Source organism: Limulus polyphemus, unplaced genomic scaffold (assembly GCF_000517525.1).
Source record: "Limulus polyphemus unplaced genomic scaffold, Limulus_polyphemus-2.1.2 Scaffold420, whole genome shotgun sequence".
NCBI lineage: Eukaryota > Metazoa > Arthropoda > Merostomata > Xiphosura > Limulidae > Limulus > Limulus polyphemus.
Genome location: NW_013666030.1, coordinates 431,095 through 443,632, shown reverse-complemented (window position 1 = coordinate 443,632; position 12,538 = coordinate 431,095). Strand labels below are relative to the sequence as shown.

The window sequence follows — 12,538 nt, the reverse complement described above, 5'->3', positions numbered from 1 at the left end:
TTTTTAAAGTTATTTAAGACTAGAATAGGTAAATAAGTAATAATAATAATATAATTACAATTGTTCACAAAGCATGCACATGAGCAGCTTGTAGGTAATGTAATTTAATAGCAAAAAGTGAGCTGCATGTTCCCCAAGTGATTTACAACTTATAATGGCACGGATAGCAGTTAGACACGATTCAAAGAGCAATAAAACAATAAAATTTAATTAAAAATAGATGTATAAGGTTACGAACTTAGAGCTACTTGGGATAAACAAATGTAGTTTCAGGTTACAATTTGAAGTCATACTAGAAAGAAAAGAAGGTTAATTTAGGTTTATTTCAATTTTTTTAGGTGATTACGAGGTCTGTCGAATTGACCGATCCCATTTTGAGATTAGGGTAGAGAAAATAACTTTTAGGATTTAGTGAAAAAAAAAACGTTTGAAATGCATTTTGGGGGTTTTAGGGATTACACAAAGGAAATTTGAGATTTTGAGATGACAAAAAGTATTTTTAATTTTAACATGAAAATTACTTTTCACATGGACTATTCAAAACAAATACTTTATTTTATTTTATTAAAAGTATTTCACTAAGAAATATGACTGCCAAATTTTGTGAAGATATACCCAATATATAGAGAGTTAAGTATTACATTTATGTCAACTTTAAACTAGTACAGGTCATGTGACTCGGTCAAATTGACCGACACCGTGTTGGAAGAGTTAAACAGAAGCCTAGTATCTTTCATATAATAAATACTTCTTTTACAAGTGATAACACTTATATTAATTCCTAATTATGCAAAATTAGGTCTATTAGTAAACAATATATATAGTACCTTTAACTGAAGTTTATGGGAGTTTATGTCATGAACTCTCACAAATCGGTCCAATCCACAAGATGCAACAAGGGGTTTTACTGGGTGACAAGCAATACATCGAATACTCCCAGCAACACCTCTGTAGGCATGAGCCAGAGCTTTCTTCCTTAAGTCAATAAGAGCCATCCTTCCCCTAGTATTTCCTACAACCACATTACTGAAAAAGAAAGGTGACTTCTGAGTGATATTATTAATTTCCTTGAAAATTTCCATTCAAATGTTAAAATCAAAGAGAATGATACATCAGTTGAGTTTTTGGAAAAATTTAACAATTCATAAACTTAAAATAAAAATGAATAATATAGAAGAATGACCATTAAGAAAAATAACATCGTTTGTAAATTATGATAAGAGTCAAACAAATTATTTTTTCAATGTCACAAAACTATATACATTAACTCTTTCAGCACAGGCTCAGTCCCATAGACCGACCTTTTAACCATTTTGTTCTTGTTATAGTTTTCATGTTATAACTTTTAAATTAGTAAATGTATCTTCCCAAAATTTTGCAGATTATCAGTAAACATTACAAGGCTTTTGTAGGCAAAATATCAGATTTTTTTATTACGTTTCAATATTTGTTTAAGTAATGTTTTTCTCGTGTCTTTTTTTCTTTTCAACTATCCAACATGCAAAGTAATTTTTGATTTTAAGATTTAAAATACTCTTATGCATCAGATATTTTCAAATTACACATACAAAATCTATATAACCTCCAGATAATTATCAAATATTTTTTAAAAAAAACTTTATATTTTATCTGTTATTTTCATTATTGAATCTCTGTACAGGTTTGGTCTTTGATTCATGTCAATAGGGTTAACAGTACGGAAAATTACTATTACAGGAGACATGGAAGTTAGCATTCTTTACTGTTGGATGCCAGATAAACAATCAAGCACCACAATATCTTTAACGTCAAAAAAATTTGCTGTAGAGTGAAAAGCTTAATTTGAGCATGTGAAAATAAATACTAAAATTTGGCTACATAAAAACATGCAAATATTATCTAATACTATAAAACACAGTATGTATTTGTCTGTCTTTCAGTCATGTACTGATGTCATAGCAACTTATTACGTAATTTAAGTAGTTTTGCTTCCTGTCAATTAGAAGCAAGTAGTCTACAACTGATCGAAAATTAAAGATAGTTTTACGTATTTGCTTGTTTGATAATTTCCGGTATAAATTCTCTCCAAGGAACTTCAGCGATACAAGTCCTTTCTTGATTAAAACTAGTTTATTCTTTCTCGATACAAACTTTGTAATATACAGAACTTCCACAGTCAATACGTTTCTCGTCTCTTTGCTTAACAACTTTTATAATACATGCTATAAATCACAGTGATTCACAATCTCGATAACTTACCGTGAATACTGTTCGTTTTAACCATACATTTCCTTTCCGCTGGCTTTTCTCGCCAGACTTATATATTAAAAAAGAGGGCATCTTGAATGCACTAGAAAATTCATGATCATTCAAGAAATCTCACGTACGCTCCCAGTGCCAAACGCGCTGGCAGCGTCACGTGACTTCCACTGTCATTACAATATATTTTGACTAAAATATAAAAAAAATCTCACCTTTTCCACAATTACAAAACATACCTTTGCTAACTTATCGAGCTATGCGAGAAAGGACATAATCATACTTTAATCGACATTTTATACAACATATTAGAGATTTATCAAAGTTTTAAAAAAGGTCTAATGTTAGGTTATAGAATAATATTAGAAGATTATTTATTGATAGCATTAAGTGTGTTAAGGTTTAGCCCTAACTGAACTAAAGCAAAAAATCTACACAAGTTAAAATGTTAATTTATCTCTTTATCGAATATAGGCCATACTTAATAAAGGCTTAACTAATGTTATGACTACGACAAGTAGACTTATAGATTTCAGTGTCTGCAATTAGAATTCTTTTCTTATTACTCTAGAAGTCCTGTATTTAAAGAAGTACTTTTGCAATAAAGATACTTATTTGGCTGCAAGTGTTTTGTGGGTCGCTGCTAGTTAATCTGTAAAAGCTTCTAGTTATATATAAGCTTTAAAACAATAACATACTTTCTGGTCAGCTAGTAAATAAATCCTATATATAACACATTTTTATAACATTACACAATACATAATTATTACACACTGATTTGTCTGAAACTCATAGTCTTATAAATAAGTTACTAGCTTTACATTTTTAAATTCTTATTTATCTTTCATCATTTCTGTCTGAGAAAACTATTTTCAATTTTTGCTCTTTGTATCTATCTAATTTGTAGCTCCATAGTGTAGAGAGACCTAAACATTAATGATTGTTATCAAGTTAAAAGTTGGAATTCTATCATACTATAACAGCTTTTGTTTTACACTTCTTTCAAAGGCTGAAAGTAATACTTAGAAATGTTCTTGTTACAAGCTTTACATATGCCAGTATAAACAAGAAAAGGGTAAGACATTTAGATCTGTTATTACTTTGTTGTATTACATATATGTAACGTACTCTTTAACTTACTTTGCTGAATGAGCCACTGCTAAGGCAGTGATGGGATATTCATCAAATTCAACTGTTAAAACAGGACGTCTCTGTGGAGTTAAAGGATCATAAACATGAATCTGAAAAAAAAATTCATTTGAATTTAAAATACACAAGATTTTGTTAACTTTCTGGAAAAATTTATATACAAATAAAAATGAAAATATAATGAAAGAAACTGATTAAGTCAAAAATATAAGTATGTTTCTGCTATCTTTTTATTAAATATATGTAAAACTGAGTAATAATTAGTGTAAAATTTATTTCAAACTCTTTACCAAACACTAGTATTATTTTAAAAATTTCAAACATAGATCTCTAAAATTTCCATTATTAATTGGTACATGAATTAATATATTATTTTTTACAGCAAAGAGAGGCATGCTGGAATGTAGGAACCTTGACAGAAAGAAGTTTAGAGCTTGCAGATGTCCAGAAGGGGAGGAGAGTACAGATAACATGCATACAAGAGACAAGGTGGAAAGGAAGTAAGGCATGGGAAATTTGAGAGCATTAACAAACTACAAAGAACAAAAATTGGGTAACAGTTGCACTGAATGCAGAAATGAAAGAAAAAGTAGTGAAAGTGAAAAGATTGGGTGACAGAGTGGTGGTAGTGAAGCTAGAAACAGAATGTAATTTAGTATGTGCCTATACCCTGCAAGTGGGATGCAATGATAAGAAAAAAAAATGTTTAACGAGGGTCTGAACAACATGCTGTAGAGTATATCAAGAGAAGGGTTACTTGTAATGGTGGCTGATCTAAATTGAACAGAACAGAGGTAGCTATGAGAAACTGCATGAAGCACAAGCTGTGGACAAAGAAATAAGGAAGGAAGGCAAAGAATCCTGCTGATGGTTCAGGCACATGGCTTGAATATAGCCAATACATTTTTCCAGAAAAAAGAACACCACCTGATAACATATAGAAGTGAGAATATTAGGAGTCAATTACATTACCTATTAGTTAGAAGAGAGGAAGTGAAAATCTCACCTCACAGTATAAGCTTTTGGTGATGGATTATGAAATGAAAGGCACAGAAAGGACAGTGGTAAAATAGTTTACCCTGAAAGTAAGATGTAGAGGCTGAGAGAACCAGATAGATCAAACAAGTTATTTAACCAGATGGTGAAAGAATACAAGCAAATTCAATGAGATACAATTTAGAACAAATTACAGGAGGTTGTCAAAATGTCTGTTAGGCATGGCAACCAAAGTTATAGGAAAGGCCAAAAGAGGAAACTATATCCAGGGAGAGAGACATGGTGGTAGAATGGGGAAGTGCAGGCAAGCATAAAGGAAAAGAAAGTAAAGTTTAAGAGGTGGCAGCAAAAGAATGAAAGGGGGATCTGTGGGCATACACAGTAGTAAAGAAAGAGACAAAGAAGGCAGTGGTTACTGCCAAAAAGAGGTTATATGCAGAGTTGTATAAAACGTTGGAGGGAACAGAGGAATAGAAAACTGTGTGCAGACTAGCCAAAGCCAGGGAAAGGATAGAAAGGGATATATATAGGTGAAATTTATTAAGGGCCATAATGGCAAGGTGATTGCACGTGTGTCAGATATCAAACTGATAAATATAGCATACTTCAATATCTATTAAATGAAGAGAGTGATTGGGAGAAAGTATAAAATGCCAGGGAGTGGAGGAAGTAGAGTTGGAGAAGACAAAAAATGGGAAAACAGTAGGCCCAGATGATATACCTATTAAAGCATTTAAGAAACTATGGAAGTTAGGAAACCAGATGCCTGGAAGGAGAGTATCCTAGGGCTAATACTCGAAAGAAAGGACAATAAGCAAAACTACAACTATCAAGGCATAAAGTTGCTATGTCATAGAATGAAGCTTTGGGAGAGGGTTGTAGATATGAGATGGAGAACAGAGAAATAGGGACAGAACATTTTGGGTTTATGACTGACAGGCACCTGTAAGGTCAACAACAATTGTCATATTCTCATTGAGAGGTTGATACACAAGTTCAGGGAAAAAGAGAAAAGATTTGTACATGGTGTTCATTGACCTGGAAAAAGCTTATGACAGGGTGCCAAGAGAGTTGATATGGTGGTGCTCAGAAATAAGGAATGTACCAAAGTTGTAAATGAGACTGATCTAGGATATGTATGAAGTAGTGGATGCATTTGTAAGAAGTATGGTAGGAGACTCAGAGAGATTTCTAGTGACAATGGGAGTCCATCAAGGATCAGCATTGAGCCCTTTCCTTTTTATAATGGTGCCGGATAGAATATCTAGGAGTATACAAGGACAAGTACAATTGTGTATGTTATTTGGAACTGGAAAGATGGAAAGAATGCCTATAGAAATACAGCTTTAAAATATGTAGAACAGAGTACATGGTAGCAATATTCTGTGAAGAGGAAGTAACAAGGTGTTCCTCAATGGTGAAGAGATAAAGAAAGTGGAGGAATATATAAATATCTTGGATCAAATGTGCAGACAGATGAAGGAGTGGGTAAAGAGGTCAAGGAAAGATTAAACAAAGTATGGATGAAGTGAACTCAATGGAGTGATGTGTGACAGACAAATTCCAATAAACCTGAAAGGGAAGATTTATAAGGCAGTGATAAGATCAGTCATACTATATGGAGCTGAATTCTGGAGGAAAGAGGAGCAGATCATACTGTATGGAGCTGAATTATAGAGGAGAGAGGAGCAAATGATGAGTGTGGCAAAGATGTGGATGTTGAGGTAGATGATAGGGTTGTCAAAGAAAGACTACATCAGGAATGAGACAATTAGAGAAAGGGTGAAAGTAGTACAAATTATAGAGAATATGAGAAAAACTCACCTTAGATGGCTCAGTCATGTGGAAAGAAGAGAAGAGGAGTGTGTTGGTAAGAGTATGATAAATTTGATAGTGGAAAGACAAAGGGCAAGAGAAAGATCAAAGAAAAGATAGATAGATACAATTAGAGAGGATATGAGAAAATATGGTGTGAATGTAGTACTGGCACAGAACAGGAAGGAGTAGAGGGTAAGGACTAGAAAAGTAGACCCCAAGTAATTAGAACAAATGCTATGAAGAATAAGATGGAGGCATGCTTTAGCATTCTTGTTTATGCAATTAATGCAATAAAAAATGTTCCTCAAAACTATTAATTACTTATGTTATTTTAAGAAAACAATTGTAATGAAAAATATAAACTGCTTAAATGAAAATAATATTCGACACAAACTAGTCTTCCAAGTGATGTACATTGATATATGGACCAGCTTACCATTAAGTTGGCAGTAAAATCAAATTAGTGTATTTAATGTACCAACTAAAGTATGTAAAAAAAACAGATCCAAATCATGGCAGGATAAGCAATAAACTTAGGCCTACTTTGAGTTTAGTATTAACATTCTACATCCTGTTAATGATAAATTAAGCTATGTATGATCAACAGCTTGATGCTAGGGAATTGTTATGTTTTAATCTGTTAAATTGTGGCAATTGTTTTATTTCCAAATGAATCTGATAGAAAGAGTAAAAGCATTATTTCCCACATAGGGGCTAAAACAAAGACTGTAGCACTCACTAATTACAATCAAATATTTACGATAAGATTTATCATAATTATCAGCAGGCATGTAAATAATTTAAAAAAAAGGGAGAGTAGTTTTCCATAATAATCCTATGTGCATAAGTGGAGGTCAAAATGTGCATGTGACGACCTTTTATGGAGTGCCATTCAACATGCTACGACACATTTGATGTCAGAGTTATCAGCTATATATATTCACCCTATCTTGCTAATTTAGTGACAGTTTGTGGTAGAGGAATAAATACCAGATGAAATATGAAGGGACACAGCAAACTGTAGATATGCATTTTGCAGGTTCTACAAAATATAAAAATGCAATATGCAAACTATACAAGTATTTTTACTCTTTACGTGAACATCACATTGTGCTCTCACTTCTCAGAGTCTAAGTCAGATGATGTTTTCAATTCACAGACATATCTTCAGTACAAATATTTTTGTAACACATCTGATTTTTTATGTACAACAGACTTGTAGTAAACTTTACTAAAAGATTGCCATATTTTGTGCAGATATACATAGTAAATTCGTAATGAGGGACTGTGCAAATTATACCAGTAGAGAGCGTCAGTAGCGATGCAGTTCTTATTTAGTCAGATACCCAAATGTTTATATTCTTCATGGTCTTTGTCTCACCATATTATCATGCTTTAGGTTTGCTTCATAAATATAATAACTCAAAAATGCCTGAAACAACTTGTTGTGTGCCTGGATGTTCTGAGAGAGGCGGTCATTCATGACCTTGAAATCTAGAATTGTTTAGAAAGCAGTTTCATGTGTTGAGTTGGGGACCAGCGGAAACTGAAGAAAGGAGTTGTTGCTTGTCATGACCACTTCGTGCTAGACATCTATGTAACTGAAACTAGCTATGGTACATTTGTTAAATAAAAATTTTAAATAATTCTGTTTTTCATTTAGAAATTTGTCTAAAATTATTCCCATTTCATAACCTTTTTATGTTGAGTCAAGTTTTAAAATGTATTTTCAAAACACATTTCCCCCATCATGTCCTATTTAACTGAGTATAGTCTACAAAATTATTTTTATAGGCCTATGACTAGGCTCATGTAATGCATGATACTTGATAGAGTCTAATATTTCAATAATACTTACTCCATATGTTAAAATCTATAGTAGGCTTGGAAAATGATTGTCAGTAAATATTATTAAAGTAATATATATATATATATATTTTATTCTGTTGTTTGAACCTTCACCCCACAGAAGACAATTAAAACCAGCTGTCATTGCAAGTGTGTTAAGCTGGTCCAAGACAATCACACCTCAGTCCATGACAAGAACCGAGTGAGCATTGAAAAGGATAAAACGCTTCAACCAGCCAGTAGTTGACACACCTGAGGAAACTATACTACCCCTAGGCCTATAAAATGTCAGTTGCAGTGCCAAATACACATATTTAAATGTGAAAAAACTTAATCGTTATCATTATTTTCATTCAATAGCTACAATTATATCATTTTATTCAGCAAGTTAGAACAAGGTTCTTACCAACATATTGAAACTATGCTTGTTTCATGTAAAAAAAACAGTAGTCTGACACTGTATTATTGCTCATATTATTTTGTTTACTTGTGTATAAAATCGGCTTTTATGCTAGTAGTTTTAGCTCTATTGCATATAAAAGTCTGTCTTAATCATGCTAAGATTTCAATTTTCTGTCTTAATCATGCTAAAGTTTCAATTTTCACATTTCTTACTAATTACAGTGGAATTGGTAAAATAAATATCAAGAAGACAAGTGAAATTCATGTACCACTAAAACAGGTTTATTTACTGACCAAATGCTGCATTGCAAAGCATGCTGGGACTACATCAATGTTGGTGCCACTGTGCATTAGCAGTTTTGCACACGATCCCTCATTACATTCAACATTTTTTCTCCAATGGACCAACCTCGTGTACATTTAGTTAAGGAAATATGTTCACAAGTAACTGGGCCTAAGAATTACGATTTTGAAAGAGCATGCAAACTGGAATTACATAAGTAGTATCCCAGTGAAAACTAAAGCACATCAATAAAAACTTTACAGCTTTATTTGATGCTCCTTTATAATTAATATAATTACACTATTATTTTTCACTGGAAATAATGTTTGAGCCTGAATTATGTGAAAGTGTTAGCTGCTTAACATATATAAACAGATTTTGTACTAACATCTAGAGTTTACTCTATCATTTTGGATGTCAAATGCTTGCTTTAATCTTAACTGAAAAATTAACATATGTTTCCCAATATCACAAAGAAAGTTTTGGATCCATATATATAGCTTGCCAAAGGCAATGTTTACAGTCTTGATGCACATAAAACTTTACCGAATTTTGTACTGATATGGATTGTTGTTGACTGTTGGAAGGAAATGTTTGACATCTTATATGATGGCACTGAATGAAACAGAATGTTAAGCTATGTCATATGCAGAACCTCTGTATGTACAAACACTTTTCCTTCAAGCATTTGTAAACTTTTATCATGTGCTTGAACTAAAGATTAATAGAAAATTGCTTTAAGTATGTCAGGGAAGTTTTGTCTCACACTAAACACAACACTGAAACAAAAATATAAATGTATTAATTATTTAATACATTAATATTATCTATTTGTAATTATTTTCAAAAATATATCTTTATATGATTAAACAGTGCCCTTTTTTCTACCATAAACATACATCTATTTATTTTAATCTATCAACTTTTTACATCATGAGAAAGAGATTTTACTTCATAAAAAATATACATCATCTTGAAATATGCACAAATTGATTAACTTAGCATTATGAATATTTATTACACTGAAAATTGAACTTGTTTTGTTTTTTAGTTATAAAGTTTTACTAACAAGTTTTAACACACAACTATTTTTTAATGAAAAAAAAACTGCCAAAAATTTGATTAGTTTGATAAATTATACACTGAAGCCTATAGTTACGATACTTTCACTGATGGAAATACATAGATCACTTCTAATTGAGATCAGATCTTTTTATATGTAAGACAAGAATATCCTTTAAAAGACCACTCCCAAAACCAAAGCCTTATATGATAACAATTTTAGAACACAGAGTGCTTGTGTAGTACTCACTGCATGAGTTCCTGTTCCCACCACCACTTTTTCTGTACCAGGCAGAAACTGTATGTCTAACACCCACACGGGTATACGCAAATCCAAGAAATCAGGACGAACCTATAGAATCAAGGACCACATTCTTAATACTGCACTTTTAGTAATTATTCAATCTTATTTTAAAATACCTATTCAACCCATGGTACTATGAAAAATATAATATCATAAAATGTATCAACTTTAAAATACCTATTCAACCCTATTTTAAAATATACATTCAATTCAGTTATTTTAAGCTACTTAAAACAAAACTGTTTATAAATCTCCATAGTTATTTTTCAATTTTTATGTCTAAAACATAATATTATTAAAGCAAAATAAAATACACTGAGCTAAACCTTAACATGATCAGTTAACCACTTCGTACATAGCACCCAAGGTACTACGAAAAATATAATACAATACAATTTGCCAACTTTAAAATAATGTTTTCACAATGAAGAAGTTACTTCACAAAGTATTTAGAATTTTTCTGAATTATGCCATAACATCAATATTCTACACTTGCCTCAAAAAACACTGTCCTGTTGAAAGACTTTCACTGTTAATGGTAACCTCAATGTAATGTGACTTAAATTTCTAACATGAAAAGCTTGTATTTAAATACTATGCACAGACACCAATCAATCTTTATTTAATTTCTTCCATGACATTCATTTAGCTTTAAAGTTTTCATATTCCCTTTAAAAAATATTTTAAATTACGTAAGCACATTGTAACAAATTTATTATTATGTATTTATTTTTAATATAATGTTATTTGGATTGAATTTGTATTTAGAAATAGGCGTGACTTGTATTATCAGATATGTGTTGTGTATAATGAATTTATTATACATTTATTTTAATGTCAACGTTTGTTTTGAATAAGTTTATATTTGAGGGCGTGTCTAGCTCATCGTGTTAGTTATGTATGGCGAAATTCCCGCCAATTCTCCTTGATTGTAGAACATTCGTGAACACAAAAAATCAACTTCTGTAACCAGTATATCAGAAGTTTCTAGAAAAGGTAATTGGCTTATAAAAGCAACAGACAACAGAGAACAAGAGACAGGTCTACTACAAAAATTATAATAACCATGTAAGTTATAAGCTGTGATTTTGCTGACCCCTATCAACCAGAAAATATACAACATTTGACCAGGAGCAGTTATAAATTGCAAACATCAGTGAATTCCCATCAAACGTTAATATCTCTCCAAGAATATTACTAATTTTTCAACAGACATTAGTGATTTTATAAAAATATTATCTTACTTCAACGGTCCAACAATTCCGTGCCTGAAAATGTTGGTAATCCTGTGATTTACACAATGTATAATTTGCTCTTTCTTTTGGTTATAAACATCTCCAATAGAAATATCAGAGATTTATAGACATCTTAAAAGACAGAGAGAGAAATAGTAGGGCGTGTCACGTGGGTGTGACAAAAATAAAGATATTTCAGTAAAGCACAAAGATTGGACATTCAAATTTTGTAATCTAGATTTTCAATACCTTTAGTGAGTATATTTAATTCATGATACACTTTGAAATACATAAAAACAACAACTAAAAATGGGCAATCAGAGTTCAGATTGAGAATTTACTTTAATATTTCCTTTTGAAATTAAGAAATTAAAACTTACATAATATGAAATTCTGAGCTATAATCTATGTTTTCATGACAAGCTTACTACCAGAAATAAAGTACTTATAAGATTCCATGAAAACAAGCTTCAAACCTACAAAATTCTTGAAAAAACTTCTGTGAAGATTACAAAGAGACACAGAAGTTTAAACTGAGATCTCATACATAGCCTAGGTAATTTACTGGACAAGATATACATCTGATTAATACTTAACAATATTTAATAAAAAAAAAGGCTACTTATATACAGAAAAACGTATTTATATATATCTCATCATATTCCATGAAAAACATTTATTTTCCTATCATACTGCAGCATCATAATTCAAGTGAAGTATAAAACAATAAACCAAGCTTTAAAAACATATCACCAAACTAAGCATTTGTCATTTTGTTTCAATCTTTATGCAATTCTCTGCTGAACTGGAAGTCAAAGTGCTTATACTGTCAAAAAGAAAAAGAACTTTTATTATGTTCTTACATCGCTAGCATATGGCTTCTGAAAGTTCAGATATATGCAATTTACATAACATCTTCACAACCACAGTTGAGAAGCAGCAATTTTTAAAATTGATAAAACTACATTTGTATTCAAGTTATGAAAACAAATTAGTGCTATTTTGTTCAAAACTATTTCAACTTTCCTCCTAGGGGACTACAACTGCCATATCATGCTCAGAAAAAAATTCAGGAAATTCACAAATGAAGTTTTTATTTACAGTGTAATGAAATCAACCCAAAATCATAATTTGCATGTTTTTTTTAGTATGTGTATATATATATATATATATATATATATATATATATATATATATATATAC

General features: G+C 31.2%; 1 protein-coding gene across 1 annotated transcript in view; it reads right to left on the bottom strand.

Annotated features, from left to right (window-relative positions):
* LOC106458146 (WD repeat-containing protein 74-like) overlaps window positions 1-12,538 on the bottom strand; it is a 43,285-nt gene that overhangs the window by 15,126 nt on the left and 15,621 nt on the right. The window contains exons 6-8 of the mRNA XM_013917607.2: window positions 10,047-10,148; window positions 3,379-3,479; window positions 828-1,026 (exon numbers count right to left, since the gene is read on the bottom strand). Of these exons, the coding sequence (XP_013773061.1) occupies window positions 828-1,026; window positions 3,379-3,479; window positions 10,047-10,148 (402 nt within the window). The remainder of the gene's footprint in view (window positions 1-827; window positions 1,027-3,378; window positions 3,480-10,046; window positions 10,149-12,538) is intronic.